Source organism: Apaloderma vittatum, unplaced genomic scaffold (genome assembly GCF_000703405.1).
Source record: "Apaloderma vittatum isolate BGI_N311 unplaced genomic scaffold, ASM70340v1 scaffold15886, whole genome shotgun sequence".
Taxonomy (NCBI): domain Eukaryota; kingdom Metazoa; phylum Chordata; class Aves; order Trogoniformes; family Trogonidae; genus Apaloderma; species Apaloderma vittatum.
Genome location: NW_009721357.1, coordinates 4,115 through 22,851, shown reverse-complemented (window position 1 = coordinate 22,851; position 18,737 = coordinate 4,115). Strand labels below are relative to the sequence as shown.

The window sequence follows — 18,737 nt, the reverse complement described above, 5'->3', positions numbered from 1 at the left end:
TCCATCTCTTCCCCTGATTGGCACAGAAGCCAGGAACTGCCAAGAGCTGTTGGGTAAAGGGAAGATCCTGAGCGGCTGGTACACCATCTACCCCCAGGGCTGCAACGCCACCACCGTCTTCTGTGACATGGACACAGATGGAGGAGGATGGATCGTGAGTGGGAGGAGAAGAGGGAGGTTTCTGTCCCTACGGTGATTTTTATTAAGACTGCAAAGGATGGCACCAAAATAGAAACAAAAAGGGAGGAAAACATACACTGTGGGGACAGCTGAGGTTCCTATCAGCAAGCCTGGGTGGGTTGCTGTGGATGCAGGGGATTCCTCTGGGAGATGTCTCTGGGAGCAGGCTGAGCACCACAGACCAAATTCCTGCTTAAATCGGCAAATTATTTCCTCATTTTTTCCACGGGCAGCTGGAGGAGATCTGTGAGCGAGTGATTCCCCTGGGGTTCGGTCCCTGGAGGCCCACAGGAGTGTCCTGACGCAGGGAGGCTGTGCCATCGGGGCGCTGCGGATGCTTTTGGGGTGGGGGTGGCCCGGGGTGGCTGAGGCTTTCCTTTCCTGCAGGTTTTCCAGAGGCGCTGGGATGGGTCAGTGAACTTCTTGCGAGACTGGGTTTCATACAAACGAGGCTTTGGCAACCAGCTGACGGAGTTCTGGCTGGGGAATGACAACATCCACTTCCTCACCTCGCTGGGTAAGTTCTGCCTCCGTCCCGGGCTGAGAGTCCAGCTCGTGTGCCACACTCGGTCAGGAAGGGACGCTGAACTCTCTGAACCCACCTGAGGCCCCAACCAATAACCCTAAACAGCACGCAGGTTCTTGCAGCCCACTGCACACAGGAGATTGCCCTCTAACAAAAGAGACTGAACTGGCTGCATGACCTGTCCTGGAGACAGGCCAAGACCTCCTGCTAGCACTGGTTGTGGTGACAATCGGCATGTTCACACCCAGCCTGGGAGAAACAGCTGCATTCAGGACTCCTGGGGGTCTAGCTCTCAGTGCCCATGGCCACCCAACAACAGATCAGAAAAGGGGCTTCACAAGAAGGCTATCAAAGGCTCTGCAGGAACTTCAAATAAATCATAAACTCTCAAGTACTGGAAGCTCCTCTCAAGTCAGCTCAGGGCTCCTCAAACCCTCCACCCTGAAATCCACGTGTGCTCTCACCATCAGCCCTGCACCACCGCTGCCTGCCCTCTCTTCTAGGGCCCTGTGAACTCCGTGTTGACCTGAGAGACTTTGAAAACAACTACTATTTTGCCAAGTACGCTTCATTCCGAGTTTTAGGAGAGTCTGAGAAATACAAACTGGTTCTAGGAGACTTCCTTGGTGGAAATGCCGGTAAGTTAGCAGCAGCTCACTGGGAAAGGATGTTTTCTAGAGCATTTCAGAAGTGTCCAGCATTTATAGCACAGAGCTATGGGACACAAACTCCTTGCACCGTCTACATCCAATTTTTTTAAAACTGGCCCTGTTACCCCGGGTGCCAAGTGGCCTTTGAGTGTAGGAAAGGACAAGGACACCCATCACCTGCAGAAGTGTGACCCAGAGCATTACCTACAAGCCCAGCCGTGTGGTTTAGCAGCAAAAGTGGAGCCTGGTCTTGAGCAGCACCTCATCCAGCTTAACCTTCCCAACAGCTTTGCAGCAGCTGGGCCACATTCTGCTTTCAGCTACATTGGAAAGAAATACTTGCCCACGAGTTCTGGCACTTCCAGGCCTGGGGTGCTGTTCAATACTTGCAGCATCAGCACTGCATCCTCTTAGTGCCTGATGTTTCGTTTTTCTTTAAGAAGCAACCAAATCCTCTGCAGAATTTAATACCCCTCACACAGGAATGAGTGAAAGCGACGCCTGAGGTAGTAGTGCTCTGGGTTTATGGGGCTCTGTGCAGCTGTCTGATAGCCCTGACCTCAGTGTGTCTGCAGAGAATCTGAGCGGTGCGAGAGAACTGACACCCCTGTAACTGTGAGGAGAGCCTGGCCCGTTTGATTCACAGGCATGGATAAGTTCTCCATGTGTTTTAGCAGTCCTAGCAGAGCTCAGGGCACTCCTGCTTTCCAGGAGCAAGGCGGAAAGCCGAGCAGCTAAGAGAAGAGGAGAATTCATAAAATCTGCCTCGCACCCAGCAAGGTGCCCTGGTGCCCGGCAGCGGTGCACAGACACCTTAGGGTACCTGTTGTGCTCTCTGCTGCAGTAACTGTGAGCATGTACTCTCTGCAGGAGACTCCTTATCGTACCACAAGGACATGCCATTTTCAACGACAGACCAGGACAACGACATGAGCTCCTTTAACTGTGCCACAGAGTACAAGGGAGCGTGGTGGTACAACGACTGCCATTACTCCAACCTGAACGGGATGTACTGGCCGGGTGTTCACGTGAGCTATGCCGATGGCATAAACTGGAAGACGGGCAAAGACTACCATTACTCCCATAAGCGAACGGAAATGAAATTCAGGCCAGTTTAACATGGCAAGAGGTGTCCAGCCAGCACCAACTGGTGCCACTCAGCCACCGAGAGAAGACACAAAATGGGAAAAATTGGACCAAGAAGGATATTACAGGTTGTGCCTTCAGCCTAGAGCAGACTTTTAGAGACCAGAAGAGATTGGTGCTGGTTTGAGCACCAGACTCTTACACTGGACTATCTCCAGCAGCCCCACGGATGCTGACCGAGCCCAAGCATCTTTTCCTGACAAGTGCATAACCTTCATTTAAAGGCCAAGTGATGGTGAGGTTACTGCATCTCAGCAAAGCTTTCAGATATTATTATTCTAAATGGTAGTTACTGGTGATTTTCAGTCTATGAAGCCTCCAGTGTATGCAGCCTCTTTCTCTGTTGGACCCAAGAGCCAGCTCAGGTGGGATCTCAGCTCCTGGAACCACAGCAGTGTTGCTCAGCACTTCCCACCACGACACAGCTAGGCTCAGAGCCAGCTTAAGCCACTCCTTCAGGGCACATTTCTAAATATTCTTTAGCTGCTGTGGACCAAGAGCTGGATACAAAGCAGTCTGTCCAGCAACACGTGTGGTACCAAGACACTGTTAGCCCCAAGTCAAGCCTTGCAAAAGTGGACATTGTGTAAATCACCAGCAGGTGCCAGCATCTTCCATTTCACCTGATTTCCAGTAGCATCTGAAGATGAGCTATCTGCTGGGAGATAGAGGGAGTCCGGGCAGTTCACCTGATGTTGAATTTGACTAATAGCAGAACTGGCTAAAGGGACTCTTCCTCCTGGACTCCTGCTCATGCATCTTCCCCACAGTGATGCAGGGAGGAAGGTCTAGTGCTAACCCCTCACTGCAGGGGGGAGTGGAAGCAGAGTATTTATTTGTGTTTTGTTCCTCACAGTGCGGGCTTTATCCCACTACTGACTGCACAGATGTGTAGCAAGGGCAGCTTGGAGGGCAGAAAAGCAAAGAGGCCCCTCAACCAGCACACCACAGCAGGTCAGCGATGTGCTGAGAAACAAACCTGAGGTTTTGCATCTCCCTGTCCCTGCTCTCTTCTTTTCAGGCACGTGAGAAGGTGCAGGTCTGAGCAGAGAAGCACACATTGGAAGTCCCACCTCCTGGAGCTCTGTTTTGTTTTAATCCTCCTCCCAGCCAGACTGATGTGCCCTCAGCAGGAGCCGGAGCAGGGTCCCACAGCATCCAGCTGTGTCTCACTCGGTGAGCCACTGGTGCTGTTTGTCCGTGAGCAGCTTTTCAGAGAGAAGCCCAAGGAGCTGTCCCAGACAGCTCTGCAGAAGCACAGACTCCTGCAGAGACGTACAAGCTGATGCTCACTTCCTCAGCTTTAACCCAGCTAAAAGTGCTGAATCTCCTCCTTTCTCTGTTCCCCTGTATCTTCTCCTCTTGCTACACAGAAACCTTTGACATTTAAATTTCCTCTGCGAAGGAGACCACTGTTAGAGGGATTAAAAGAACACGAAGAACAATTTACTGAAACTCACCCAGTCAGTATTCCCAGACCACTACCTGACTCCATAGAGGAAATATTTGGGTACGACAAGCCATCACCAGTGCTGGGCAAGGTGGTTTGGACCTGGCTGCAGAGTGACATTCCCCTGTGTCCCCTAAGCTGGCGCAGTGAGCCACGGGCTGGGACTGCATGCCCTCCAGCAGGGGCCCCAACCACTTCAAGGCAGGAAAATGCTCTGTGCTGGTACAGGTGTTGGGGAGAGAGGGTCCTTGGGCTTGATGGTCCAGGCCAGGCAGCCAGCAGCCAGAGACAGCTTGCACTGGCTCCAGTCAGGGAGAACTGAATCACTAGTGTCAGGACCATCCAGTCCCTCTTGCTTTCCATCGTCTTGCCAAGGCTCCCCAGGAGAAAAGCAAAATAGCCCCGGTCAGTCTGTGACTGATCCTGGCCACTGCTCCTCTCAGGACTTTTTCTCTGTGGCCTGGAAAGCCCATGGATCAGGTTTGCATTTTGGGTTTGAAAAAACCTCTTCTGCTCATTAGTGAATCTGGAAAGGGCCAACCCTGAAGCCTACAAGTGGCAACGTCCCCAGAGCTTCTCCAGACATTTGACTTGCTGCAAATAATATCAAGTGAAGCCGAGGGAGTCACCAGAGGAGCAGGGTGGGCCAGGCTATGGGATGTGAGGAGAGGACCCAGTTTCTGCCGTATCAGACACATGATGAAAGGCTGGGATGCACAGCCATCTGAAAGCAAAAGCAAGGCAAACTAGTCCTCTCGGGTCCCAGCCAGGCCAGCCTCCCGGCCAGATCAAGGCCACCTCCAGCAACACCCTTCTGCATCGTCCGGGACACGGGCAGAGCCAACAACCCAACCCAGCCGCGGGACGACTGCCAGCCCCCGGGGCTGCGGAGAGGCTCTTTCCAGGGAAGAACACAGCGCTTCGTCCACATGTGAGTGAACAGGGATTCCACAGCTCTAAACCTGAAAGCTGATTGACTTCAAGAAACTGGACTTGGGAAAAAAAAGGTCTTCCTCCTACCTAACACCAATGAGTACCGTGTGAGTAGCTCAGAGAACTGAGCTTCAGCACTGCTCTGTGATTTGTGTTTGGGTGCAGCAGACCTGGTGGTCCTGGCGTAGTGAACACCTTACTCTGATTTTCCAAGAGTAACTCTGATTTTCTGAGAAGCTTCTAGAGGGTCCCCCCTCTGCCAAGGCCAAGCCAATCAGTGCTTCTGCAATAAATATATTTGAGACGGACAATTTGTTTTGGTTTGGAGAGGAAGGGGTTGTGAGAAGAACAACTCTGCAGACAGCAAGGTCAGTGTAGGAGGGGGGAGCAGTGCCAGAGCCCAGATTCCCCGGCAGCCCGTGGAGGCTGACGGCGGAGCAGACACCCACCTGCAGCCGCCGAGGAGCCCACGCTGGAGCAGGGCACTGTGCCCAGCGGTGGCTGTGACTCCGAGGGAAGCAGAGCCACCCATCGCTGGGAGGTCTGCGCCCTGTTGGGGGGACCCGTGCTGGAACAGATCGAGAGGAGCTGCAGCCCCTTGGCAAGGACGCACGTTGCAGAAGCTGGTGGAGGACTGTGCCATGGGAGGGATGCCACGGTGGAGCAAGAAAAGAGTATGAGGACTCCTCCCCGAGGAGGAATGAGTCCCCACACTCTTCTGGGGATGAGGTAGAGAAATCTGGAAGAGAGCTGAACCTGGGAAGAAGGGAGGGACAGGGGAAAGGTGCTTCTCAGGTCTGGTTTTATTTTCGCATTATCTTACTCTGATCTGATTGGTAAATTGCTGGTGGCTTTGTTGGTTAAATTATGTTTTTTCCCAAAGTCGACTGTTTTTTACTTGTGTCTGTAATTGGTGAGTGAACCCTCCCTGTCCTTAGTCTCAACCCTCCAGCCTTTCATTCCATTTTCTCCTCCCCATCCCAGCGAGGGGGCAGGGGGCAGGAGGGAGCCAGCGGTCCCCTGGGGTTGAGTTGCCAGCAGGGTGGGCTCAAAGCAGGTGATGCCACGTACGCATCAGCATAAAAAACCCTGCAGCTGGGGAAGGGAAATCACTTCCCAGTGGTTTGGTATTTTTGGCTCACAGGCTGCTGTAGCGGAGAAGATGAATCCACCCCCCTGTGCACTGGGCACTGCTGCTCGTACCTTGTGCCCACCCAACAGAAGTGAGGGGGTGACACCAGCAGACCCTGCCACAAACCAAGGGCACAGAGGGGCAATGAGCTCAAAATACCACTTGTTCATAGGTAATACTCTTGTGTAAATTACTTTTTAACTAAAGGTTGACTATGCTGGTAGAGGATGAAGCCACTGTTCAGTTGCGTTTGGTGCCTACACGTGGAAACACGGCACTGTGGCAGCACCACTCAGCACAGCCAGGATGATGAGACACAGCAGTCGGGGCTGATGTGGAAAAGAACCACCAGATTTTATTGCCAAATGGCATTTATAAAAACAAACAAACGACAACACAATGCACGATGGGGGAACACATGGCCCCTGGGGTGCAGCATGGCCCTGCACCCACCGTCGCAGTTGCTTCAGGTCAGTGCCAGGACTCCCTGACAAGGAATTCACCCAGTGGCCCAGACTTTGCGTCAGACTAGCACGAGGAAGCCAGGCCCTGCGCTCCCAAGCACACATCTCGTGCCTGGAGGCATCTTGGCAGGTTTCCCGTGCCTGCCTCTCCCTCCAGCTCCCACCAGTGAAGAGAAACACTTGGTCCGTGCAATGCACCAAATTCCCAGACCACCTCTCTTCTCTGCTGACTCCCTGCACTGGCTCTTCTAGTCCACATGGTGCCTGCAGCCTTGGTCCCACCTGCCCCTGCTGATGTCCTTCGCTCACCTGATACGCAGCGTGTGGCCTCGCCATGAGAGCGGACGGGGCACAGGGCAAGTCCTTAAGAAACACAGTTCTCATCCACTGCAGCTCAGACCACGCTGGCTAATGCCATCCTCTGTGCTCTGCACAGAAAACATCCCCCATCCCCAGACCTGTTTAATCCTTGAGCAGGCTTCTAAACCCCAAGCAGATAAATAAAACCAGATCTTCCTTCATACCGCAGCATCCCCAAAGTACACACAACTCCGCATGCTTTTTCTGCTGTGTCCCAGCCCCGCAGCTGTTGCTCTGCAGGGCCAGTCAGATGTACGGCTGGAGGAAGGATCAGCTCTGTCTGTGGAAGGACACCCCCAGCACCAAGCCTTGCTGGTCCTGGGCAAGGGGTGGACAGTGGGAGAGCAGCTCTGCAGGGAAGTGCTCCTGGAACAAGTCACCTTCGCCCCGTGACAGGCCATTTGAGGGACTGATATGCTGAGGGATCTTCCTTTAGTCTGCTCTTATGCAGGCTGGGCAGAGGAAGGACAGACTCCAGCTTGGCTGACCCGGCAGCACTGGGAAGGCTGGAGGAAGGCTTTGTGAAAGCAATGCATCTAGCCAGGGACTGAGCTGAGGACAGCTATCCTTCATCCATAGTGGCCTTTGGAACAGGCTTTGTATCCTTAATGCTTTGAGTGTCAGGACGTACTGCTGGATTCCTCATTCTCAAGCCTAGTCCTCTATGGAAGAAGAGCCCAGGGGAGCCTGGGAAGCCTTGGGAGGTTGCAGTTAGCTCAGGTCCATCCCCCCACAACTAAATGCACACCCTGTGAGTTTTGTCCCACACGTTGCTGTGATGCTGTCGGTGGCTGGCTCTCAGTGAAGACACAGACACACATTGGTGCTGCTTGCACGGCTGTTGCAGTCCATTTCACTCCAGTGGTCTGAACTCCCCAAACTGGTGCAAGTCAAACAGCAGCCACTCTCCCTTCTCCAGCTGAAAAGCTTCCCTTGTTTTCAGTCTTCTCCTTCTGGAAGCTTTGCTTCCCTGTCCCTGGCAGTGTCCAGCTAGGATGGAGGTATTTGCTGGGCAGTTTACTGTTGAGAAGGAGGTTTCTTGTGAAACTGAGTCAGCATCCCAAAAAAGCACAAGAGCACCTCTGGGAATGAGGAGCTGCAGATGTCCCTGGAGAGGTGGCTGAGCTGGTGACCCTGCGGCCATTCAATGCTTTTCACACCAGCTCCCAATTCTTTGCAAACCCTTCTGAAAATGCACCACGGTCCTCCACTGGTCTCCACCCCAGCACATCACGCTCCCTTGTGCAGGCACCACGGCGCAGAGATGCTGACACCAAAGCTGGCTCCAAGAGCTTGAGATGAGGCCCCTGGGTGGGTCTACCACTATGTGGGAACAGCCTTCAAGCTTCAGGTTGAAGGTCCATTGGGCTAAACACTGTACAAATACTTTTTGGTGGACAGAAGATCCTCTCCCCAGGAGTTTACAGTCTACAGAAACAGAGCCACAGCTCCACCACTATAGAGACATTACACCTATATACACCCACAAACATTTTGGTCCCAGAATATGTCTTTCAGACCAATGACCCAGCAATCAGCTGATCTGGCGGCAGGGACTCGACTGCTCATCTCTCTTAATTTGCAGTGCCAGACCATTTCTATCCATTATTCTTTCCACCTCTGGCGTGGAACCACAGCCCCAAGACCCTCCTCTGGGCGACAGAAGAAAGCATGGTCACAGGACAAAGTCCTTTTCTGGCTCCCTGAGCCCTGAGGCCCATGAGGGTCCCACATCACTGAGCAGGCAATGGGTGCTGGGCCAGGCAGAGAAACAGGTGAAATGCTGGATGATGCTGGACCCAGCTCTCCCCTGTTTTGGCCTCACAAGCTGTTGGCACTGTGCTCGCTGCCGTCTTTGCAGCGGGACAAGAAGCAGAGGTAGACCCCTCCATCTCTGAGCCCCGGCTGAGGGTGGTGAGGAAAAATCCAGATTGCTGTGATGCTGGGACACGTGTCTGACAAAATTTTTCTGAGAGGAGATATTAGTCGGTTAGTTCATATTTCGGTAAGGCACACCCTCCCCATCACCTCGGCCACTGCAGGTCAGCACCCGTGGGCGGCCCTGGCTGACTCTCCAAAGCCCTGCCGGGTGCCTCGGTGTCTGGGGACGCCCCGAGCGCAACACCAGGAGACCCAGCCAGAGAGCTCACAGCCCACACCTGCTCCTGCAAGGCTGCCAGGCGGGTGCTTTAAGGCTTTGAAATATAAGGCGACTCCAGGGCTCACCAAGCACCGCGAAGCCCCTCTCCTTCACACTGCGCAGACCCCTGCCCCCCGAGAGGCGATTCCCCGAGGCCATGGTGATGGAGAAGGAGAAGGCCCCAGGTCCAGGGGGCACAGGGAAGGAGGAGAGGATGATGTTCCTGTCAGGGATTTGGAAAGTATCCTCAAGGGAATTCAGGTCCCTCCAGGATCATTTGCTTTTAACAAGCAAACGGACAAAGGCTGCTCAGTGTCTTAATTACATCTGTTAAAAGCCTTAGCTAGGAGAAATATATCCTTGGTAAGTCTCTTCTCCATTTTTAACCACGTTTGCCATCCAAGAAATTAGAGATCGAGACTATAATTAAATAAACACCAGCACATCGCTTAGTTCTTTCCTTCCCCACCTTCCTTCTTCACTCCTGACCCCTCAGCCAGTTAATGTACAGTTCAGGTGATTCCCTGCCAAGCCTCACGGCAGGCACACAGCTCAGCCCGAAAGCTGATTGTCCTTCCTAGGCTCCAGGCTCTCCGCGACATCCTCCAACTCATCCAGGATTTCGGAGAAAGACGGCCTCTTAAACGGTTCCACCTGGAACGGGAAGGGAAAGCTGAGGAGGACCCGGGAGCTGAGGGAACTGCTCATCCCTCGCCCACCCAAGCAGGGCAGAGCAGGTGCTGTGCAGGGAAAGGCTGCAGGGGGGTATCAGGAGGGAGATCTCTCATTCCCTGAACTTTGTCACGACAGGATCTGTCTTGTCCCCCTAGTGCAGCTCACCCTCAGTGACCTGTGCCCCCCCAGCCCTCCCACTGCCATTGGGGTGCACCCAAAGGGAGGGCCATGGCCCCGGGCACCCCTGTCCTGCACCCCTCCATGCCTGACCCCAGGAAGCCAGCCCGGGGAGCTGCCCCAGCAAGCACCCTGACCTGCACAGCGCACCAGGGCAGGGAAGAACAGCCCCAAGAGCTGTTCCGGGCAGAAGCTCGATGCTGTGTCAGCTTGCATGAGGAAGCTGCCCAGCAGAGGTACAAGGCCTGACCACACAAAAATCAAAGTCTGTTGCTGACGTGAACCACTCCTCTGATTCAGGGCGAGTTATTCACACATTCTCAGGACCCATGCAAAGATTTATTTCCACATGCTGCCTTGAGCTCCTAGCAGTTAGGTGCATTATGATCATCCAGCTTCTCCACTCCCTGCCTGTACCTTCTTTTTTTTTTTTTCTCAGAGATTAACTCCAATCCTCATTCTCTCTCTGTGTTGCCTCCCAAGGCTTTGGGCAGCCTGGGGAGTCCCCCAGCTTTCAGCACTATCCTTTAATGCCAAAGCAAGAAAAGCTGGAGGACAATGCTCTGATGAGACCTGACACCAGGGCTGGTAACAGCGAGGCTGTGCCCTCCACAGAGGATCAGCTGGTGCCTCTGCCTGCAGCCTGGCTCAAGGAGGGACTGGACACCATCACCAACATGCTCCCCACTCCGGGGTCAACATGCAAGAGAACAGGCAGGACCCTTGGACTCTGTAATACACAAATTTAACACTTCTCCTAGGGGCAAAACTGCCCAGGGGATGAAAGTGTATTACTAGCCCAGGAAAATCTCATCACTCCACAGCAAAAGTGGCAGAATCCTGTGTGTTACCACAGAGAACAGCAGGTTCAACCTCTCCAGGGGTTCACAACACATTTGGTCTGTGTTGGACATGTGTGATACAAATGCAGTAAAACCAAAGAAAAAAAATAGCGAGAATCTCACCCCACAGCAGCGAGCAGCAAGGTCCACCACCTGCTTGGGGCATTCACGGATCATCCCTTGGAAGGCAGCAACATCCAATCCATAATCCTGTGAGGAAGGGGGAAGAGTACACAGAAAAGAGCTCAGCTATCAAGTGTTTTAAAAGCTCTTCATCATTCCAAGCTCACGCTTTAAAGCTTTTAGCATCTCCATCCCAGCTATTTTGCTGACAGCTGCGCGAAGGTGCTGGGGAACGGCAGCTCCGGCAGGGCTGCACGGGTGGTAAAACACCAGCAGAGCTGGGACTGTGCAGCATCCTTCTGCTTGCTCTGTGCTGTCCCTGGGGGCTGTAGGGGACCTCCTGGAGAAGCTCAAACTGAGGCAAGAAGAGCCACAAAAGCAGAAACCAGAAGAGGACCCAGCACTGGGTGCTGAGCAGTGGCTGCCGTGGATGGGAACTGCAGATTGTCTGGTCTTCCTGCAGCAACTGAGAGCCAAAGTGCTCCAGTCAGCTGCTTCCATAACTACAGCCTTGTCCCTCCAGACTTCAGAGTCTCTGATTTGTAATTCTCCTTCATCTGGTGAACACAGAGAGTGCTCAGTCTCACAGAAACATGGAACCATCTCTGGCCACTGCAGCTTCTTTGCACTGCTCCTTGGAAACAGCAATTTCTCCTGATGGATTTTTCATCCGTGTTCAGGATAAACTTTACCTTCCCACTTTGCAGAAGAGAAATGTTGCAAAAGTCGAAACAAAAAAGGCCACGCTTTTAGGCAAGCCCACTGTTTCCACATGAACTGTGTGCATTTGAAAATAAACATTTGTGATGAAGTTGTGTTCAAGCTGCCATTTCAGCGGAGAAGCTGAAATGTCAACGTGGATTGGAATTAAGGTCTTTAAACAGAAATACTTCATCTCAAATTGCTCATCTAACAGAAGTTTCGAAACTACAGACACACTAAATTCTTGTGCACTGAAAACATTGAGATCAGATTTTCTAACAGAAAAACCTCGTGTGGACCCGTACACGTGTGTGTGGATCTGCCTGGTCAAGAGAAAAGCCACAAGCTGATACCACGGAAAAAACACCATTAGATTTGGCTACAGGAATCATCACCTGAGTCCGGGGAAGCACTTCGGGGTCAGCTGGGATCCTGCCCAGGATTTCGCAGAGGACGATGCCGAAGGAAAACACGTCCACCTGCAGAAGGGGTGGGAGAGCAGGAGGTGGGACAGGGCGAGCAGAGAAGCCAGGCATGAGAAAGGGGAGTACCGACGACAAGGTCCCTCCATGAGTTACACAAAAGGCCACCCCCTAAACTCCTTCTCAGCTTCCAAAGCCACCCGTAAACACCACAGCCCCACCTGGAGTCCTGCCTCGTCTTCAGGAAGGCTGGTGCCCTTGTTCAACATGCCTGGTGCTTGTACCCCCCAGATCCTGCACCAGCCTCTTTGGGCTGTGACTCACTAAGCAGCTGCCTCAGAGAGGCTTCGCTCTGTTTGGCCACGGCAGCAATCCATTCCCCTAAAAGTTTCACTTAACAACGCCACATAAGGAACTTCCACGTTGCTACGCACAGCAAAGGTGCAGACAGCAGGGCAACGTCTGCCGGGGAAGGAGGGAAGGGCTTTTCTGCTCTCGGGGCATGTCACCAGCAAGCAGAGGAGACATCTCCTGCGCTCACTCGGGAGCTCTGAGGATGAACAAGGAGCTGGAAGCGGTGCCATACCTTCCGGTCGTAGGGCTCTCCCCGCAGCATCTCAGGAGCCATCCAGAAAGCAGAGCCCACCAGGGACAGCTTCCTCTCCGCGTCCTTCACAGGCAGCTCCACCACCTCCCTGGCCAGCCCGAAGTCAGTCACCAGTGCCTCGCGGCCCCGCGGCGTCACGCGAATGAGGCAGTTCTGAAAGGAGCCCGTGGGGCACGGCGTGGCAAGGAATGACACGTCACCGAGCGGCATCTCGCCGGCTGTCAGCCCCAGCCCCCCCCTCACCAGAGATCTGCGTCCTGGCGGCACACACGGACTGCGCGGGGCAGACCCGGGATGAACCAGCCACATCTGAACCCAAAACAAGTCCTCTGAAAAGAAGCTGTTCAACGGACAGGATCCACATCCTTTTATTTGAAAGAAGCCTCAGAATGTGCCTCTCGACCTTGCTCACCATTCCACTGAAGGCGGCAGGATCAGCGCCACAGCCCTCCTCGCTGCCCGTGGCTACACAGCCCTAACACAGCTTTCTGGAGGATTTCTACAAAATTATCTTCAGGTTTCTCAAAACTCCAGCAGTTCTGGCCTGTTCAGTTCCCCAGGATTTCCTCTCTGGCCTCTGTTCCCAGGGATCTAGCAGAGACAAAAGGCATCTTCTCCAGATGGATCTCCCTAACACACACATTTCTTTCCCGTATCTTCAGCCAACATCACTCCAGGTTCCTTGGCTTCCCTGGGGAAGGATGAGCCTCTTGGGGTTGAAGCACCACAGCGAGAGAGGAGGGCCCGGCAGGGACCTCCAGCATTTGCCACAGTCAGGCCTGGGAAGGTGTCGAGCTCACCAGTCACCACCAGACAGGGAATTACACCTCACCTGACTTCAGAGCACACTGGCCAAGAAACCTGTGGTCAGAGCGAACCAGGCTCTTGCCTTGTCCTTGCTTGCTGTCTGTGATTTCGTAGTGAGCACCTTGAGCCTCTGGCTCAAGGAAGAGCAACTTCCCTGCTCCTGAGTGAGGAGACAGATATCTGAGCTCTGCTGGCGCTCCACACACAGGGGCCATCTCACATGGCATTTGCTCCCAGAGCCTGTGACCAGCTCCTGCTAGCTTCCTCCTTGCTGTGGGCAGGAAAGGAAACCTCTAAATCTGGCAGAGTTCCTCATGCAACTGTAGGAAAATAAGCCACATGCATCTCGCACACTTTTCCGTCTGGTTTCTTCTCTGACAGCAACAGCACTACAAGCAATATATTTTTATGTCTGTCTGTGTCTCCTGCTTGGCAAGCAATGAATGCAATGCAATGACAGGTTTTATCAGGAACTCTGCCGTGGTGCAGAGGACCAGCAGGAGGCCTCAACCCTCATGGCTATAGCCCTAAGAGGCCCCTGTTCTGTCCCCTAATAGGGTCACCTTCAGCAATCTGGGGCTGATGCCCCCTTTCCAGCTGTGTACCTTGGAGTTGAGATCTCGGTGGTAGATGTTCTTGGAATGCAGGTAGATCATGCCTCTGGTGATGTCAGAAGCTAAGTCCACTTTTTCCTTCCACGTCAAAGCAACATCTTTGCTGGCCAGGAGCTCCTCCAGGCAACCCCCATTCACGTACTGTGAACAGAGACAAAACCTGTGTGGCTGAGCAGCCAGGCATGGGCTGCCCTTGAGCTTCTCAGGAGCTGAACCCTCTCAGACCAAGCCAGGAGCCCCTCCTTCAGGACAGAGGCTGGGAATGCCACCGCAGCCAGAGGTCCTGTGTGCGGTCCAGCACAAACACCCCTCCCGGCACAGGGAGTCACTGCTGGGCTCTGGGGTCTGCCCCACTGCGGGGACAGCTCTATAAACCAGCCCTGGGCCTCACCTGCAGGCAGCGAAGCAGGAGGCAAAAAGCCTGGCAGCAGCTCAGTGAACACCTTCTACCGCTGACAGCATAGAACAAGGTGGACCTCCCCAGGACCGGCCCAGGCTTTTCCACTGGACCACACCACCCTTGCGCGCTGGCCACTCTCCACCTGCTTTACCTTCTCCACCTGCCCTCCCACCCCAGTGGCCCGTCTCCCTGCCAGCTGGCCCGTTCTGGCCCCTGGGTGGTACCAACTCAACCTGAAATTTTTGGCTATCCTGCCTGAACCTCATGGGCCTGCGGTGACTGTGCCCCACTCCAGCTGTGACCAGCTACAGGGCAGAAAGGACCAGAAGCCCTTCTCAGGCAATCTTGCTAGTCCAGAGCCCTGCAGAGGGGCAGGGGTCGGAGAGGCACAGGTATGCATTACCAATACCTGCCACCCTCCCTGCCAAAGAACCGCAGGGTCGTCGCCTGCCCACAGCACACTTGCAAGCAAGAAACCTTTACCTCCAGAATGGGGTACAGCTTGTCATCCTTCACACATATCCCAAGGTACCTAAGCAGAAGAACACAACGACAAAAAAAGAAAAGAAGCTGTGAAGGTTCAGCTCAGTCCCTCATTGCAGAACTGCCTTGAGACACCAAGCCAGCTCCAGCCTCTGCCAGCGCCCGCTGCTCATGGCCAGAGCAATGCCCACCTGACGATGTTGGGGTGGGACAGCTTCTGCAGCAGGCTGATCTCACGCACAATCACCTCTTGGTCCACGTCGTTCTTGTAGATCTTCACCACCATCACTTTACAAGCAGCAGCCTGGGTCACCTGGAGCCAGGGTTGGAGTAGGATATCTCTTAGCTTCCAAAAGTCTGCCAGCCCCTCTGTACAGCCGCGTCCCTTCCCAATCACAAACCTGACTCTCATTTCCCAGCTGCCCAGAGCTTTGCACAGTCATCTGCACAAGCGCAAGGTGTGTCCCTTCCGCAGAAGCTCACACTCAGTGATGGCAGACAGGTCCCTCCTGTCCCAGCACATCACAACGCTATTTCTCTGCCAAAATTCGTGTGTTTGTTGCGCTGGAGCAGTTTGTCAGCCCACACTGCAGAGCTGGCTTTCTCCCCTCCAATGCCTTGCATTCAATGTCCCATCCCAACCACAGCCTGCCCCACATCTCCATCCCTCCTTCCCACCTGGGTCTGACCACTGCACAAAGCTCCTCATCCTCAGCTCCTCCTGCACCCCTGCCCACGGCCAGTCCCCTCCACCCAGGCTCCACCAGACAGACACAACAAAGAAGGCAACGATCCAGCTCATCTCTCGCCCACATCCCAGGACAGAGGTCCCGTCTCTGCTTTCCAGCCACACGCCAGCCTGAGCCCCCACTATAAATCACCCCCAGACACCTCATTCCTGGGGCTTCCCCCGGGCAGGGATGCTGGAAGCTAAAGCACAGAAAACGCACACCTTACAACACTGAACATTCCGAGCAGGCACTTTGGGGAGGAAATTTGCTGTCCCCCATGGAGGCACCAGGGCTGGGCAGTGCTGAATGAGGGGCTCGTCTTATCTGGGTCGATGAAGCAAAAAGCACTTTAGAGACCACAGCACAGAGCGTTCACCCGCAGCTAACATCTGTTTTAAGGAGACTCGTGTAGCAGGTATGGGCCACACCGACATCCTGACAGCTCCCCCAAGGCTAGCAGAGAATCCAGCCACACGTTTCATTTTCTCTCATTCTGAGGTTTATGGGGTTTTGATTGTTTTAAGGGAAAAAATAGTTCAGACACAGCATGAGCTGGCTGAAGAGCAGCGCCCTTGAGTCCCAAAGTGTCACCCACTGCTCTCTGCGATGGTGACTTTACAGATAAGGTTACTAGCCCAGAGGAGGGGAACAAAGAGCTACATGTAAGACCTAGCTGGGCTGCAGGCAGAGAAAGGTGCATTATAATCAGGGTCACAAAACAAACTGTCTTGGAAGCAACATGAACTGCTGCTTCCTTTCAGAAGGAGAGTAACCCGATAGTCGATGTTATCGCTGGAATAACTCTGCCTCTCTACTCGAGCAAGTCCTAAGGAAGCCAGGGCTCCGACACCTTCACCTGATGGGACTTCATAACCACAGACGGGGGTCACTCGTCAGAGGTAACTGATTATTAACCATAATTGCACGGATGTAAATAGATGCTACCCATCAGCTTTGCCCCTGAGTGCCCTTATGCCCAGGACAGAGTACAGGGAGCAGTCGAAATCTGGAAGGTTTGAAAAATACCTGAAACTAGTCTCAGTGAGACCTATTAGCTCTGCACAAACTCAGGAGGAGACACTAAAGCTACACTGAGCTTCCAGGTGAGGCTGCAGGTCCCAGCTGGACACCAGCAGAAGTCACAGACCCTGCCTGTGCCGGTGAGCGCTGCAGGGACTCCTGTCCACAGAATAACGCAAAGTCCAGCCTGGTCGGGAGAGGAAAAAAACTGAAAAGCAAGGGTAGACTCACACTCCTGAAAAAATAGGGGCAGAGACGGGGAAAAGTAATGGGCTTAGAGCCTCTTCCGAGACCACAGGCCCTAAGACATTGCTCTGACCAACCTGGCACAACCCTTGGTCCATTCTGAACCACACAAAGTGTCCGGTTTTGTCCTGGATCAGTTCAAGAACCAGGAAAGTGCAGGGGGTCCTCCGAAGTGCTCTCATTTCATACTGAGGAGTGATGAAGGGTAAGGGTCCAGTGTCAACTCAGCCAAGTGGAGAAATAAAGGTGAAAATCTGGCACTGGAAAGTTGCAGAAAGACAGGGAGTGGGACCGTGCTTCCTAGCGGGTATGAAGCGTTTTGAGGGCCACTAGGAAAGAGGTTGCTCAGAGGCTCCCTTTGGGCAATGCCTTAAACCAGAAAAAAAAGAAGTCACACTGCATTTCTCTCCTGCTTTTGAGCACCTTAGGTGATGTAGGAGAGCTGCCAATGAAAGAAGCTTTATGCTTTCCTCAAGAGAAAGTCATATTTGAATAACTCCTTCTTGCACATCAGGAAAGTAAGGCAGAGAAAGAGGGAAAGCACCTTGTGCCCAGGCCGTGCAATCTGTAACCCACAGAGCAGAAAGCTGTGCCCAGACCTCTTGAGTCTGAGTCACCAAGTACCACCAAGAGAATCCTCCTTCCTCGGCCGAACAACGTACAACAGCTCACGGGAATGGGCTTAACCCAAGGGCAAAGGATGGCAAAAGCAACAGTCGGCCAGCACAGGCAGTGCCAGCACTTTGAGGGGTGGATGTCCTGGCAGCAGGAGCACTTTGGCAGGTGGCATCTCTTGGCAGAGAGCTTCCAAGGACCCTGGCCAGGGACAGTCCACAGCACGAGTGCTGCTGGTTCAGGGCTACAAGTCCACAGGCATGGGCTGACCCAAAGGATCACAAGTCATCAGACCACCCGGTTACGGTCACACTCAAGCCCCCAGACAAACGTCAAGTCCCCTCAAAGGACTGTCCTTGTCCCGAGACTTCCTCTGCTGTCTTTTTGATCCTCCGCTGACTATTTGACCCACAGCATTTCCTTCAAACTTTATTTATTTTACATTTCTTTTTCTGCTTCTACTTCAAGAAGCTATTTCATTTTCATTCAAGATCTGTGTCTCCAGCCTGCCTACGGCTGTAATTTCATTCATTGCCAGGGCAGGAGGAAAATGTCATGCACGGAGGAAACAGCAACTGTTACTATGAAAATCTGCTAGTTAAAGAAAAGAGAAGGTGATGACAACAGCACGCTGCGTAGGTGGGAAAGCAGTTGCTAGAGGGAGGCTGTGGCGGAGAGAGGTATTCACCCCGTACTGCTGCACTCTGCAAAGAGCTGCCAAAGACCTTTGGCTGGAGATTTTCCTTGAACAACTTTAGGGCGTCATTCCCAGAACTGAAGTTCACCCAAAGGCTTTATCACAGCACCAAGACCAGATGCAACAGAGGAGGAGAACAAGCCCTGAGAAGGTGATGCGTGTTTATCTAACTGACTTGGTGATTTCTGCAGTTCCGTGGCCAGATCCTGCCAGCCTGGCTCCGTGAGTTTCAGCCGGCCACATGTGCTTCCACCAGCCAGGGTATGTGAGAGTGCTCCTCTGGCAGATGCATCTTGTGCTGGCACAAGAGAAACGTGCAGTCATGGTGTTTAGAGCAGGGGCTGGTCAAGCTAAGGAGCTGATGGCAGCAATAGTCAGGCTCAACCTGTTTCCGCTGTGTCTGTGTCGTCTCCCAACAACCAAGACCAGTGTCAGCAACCACCTTCAGGAGGGCTGCTGGGAGGAGAGATGAAGTGTTCATCCCTGGCCACACTACAAAGCAATGCAGCACCTGCTTTCAGAGATGAAAGTCTCCCTCCCTGACGTAAAGCAGGTCCTTTCACTTTGCTCTTCACAGAGCGGTGATCACCCCGCG

At 53.4% G+C, this 18,737-nt stretch overlaps 2 protein-coding genes across 2 annotated transcripts in view; one reads left to right on the top strand and one right to left on the bottom strand.

The window, feature by feature from the left end:
* Nucleotides 1-10: 10 nt before the first annotated feature.
* On the top strand, nucleotides 11-2,533 carry FCN2 (ficolin (collagen/fibrinogen domain containing lectin) 2; the record flags this gene model as incomplete). The annotated part of the gene is made up of 4 exons (XM_009871358.1): nucleotides 11-154; nucleotides 568-697; nucleotides 1,210-1,344; nucleotides 2,227-2,533. Coding segments are annotated over 4 exons (657 nt in total), but the record flags the coding sequence as incomplete, so codon positions are not given.
* Nucleotides 2,534-9,533: 7,000 nt separating this feature from the next.
* The window catches only part of LOC104275412 (dual specificity testis-specific protein kinase 1-like), a 10,598-nt gene continuing 1,394 nt past the window's right edge, over nucleotides 9,534-18,737 (bottom strand). Inside the window, exons 2-8 of the mRNA XM_009871357.1 lie at nucleotides 15,025-15,146; nucleotides 14,834-14,882; nucleotides 13,942-14,091; nucleotides 12,509-12,682; nucleotides 11,896-11,979; nucleotides 10,799-10,885; nucleotides 9,534-9,635 (exon numbers count right to left, since the gene is read on the bottom strand). Coding sequence (XP_009869659.1) covers nucleotides 9,534-9,635; nucleotides 10,799-10,885; nucleotides 11,896-11,979; nucleotides 12,509-12,682; nucleotides 13,942-14,091; nucleotides 14,834-14,882; nucleotides 15,025-15,146 — 768 coding nt within the window. The remainder of the gene's footprint in view (nucleotides 9,636-10,798; nucleotides 10,886-11,895; nucleotides 11,980-12,508; nucleotides 12,683-13,941; nucleotides 14,092-14,833; nucleotides 14,883-15,024; nucleotides 15,147-18,737) is intronic.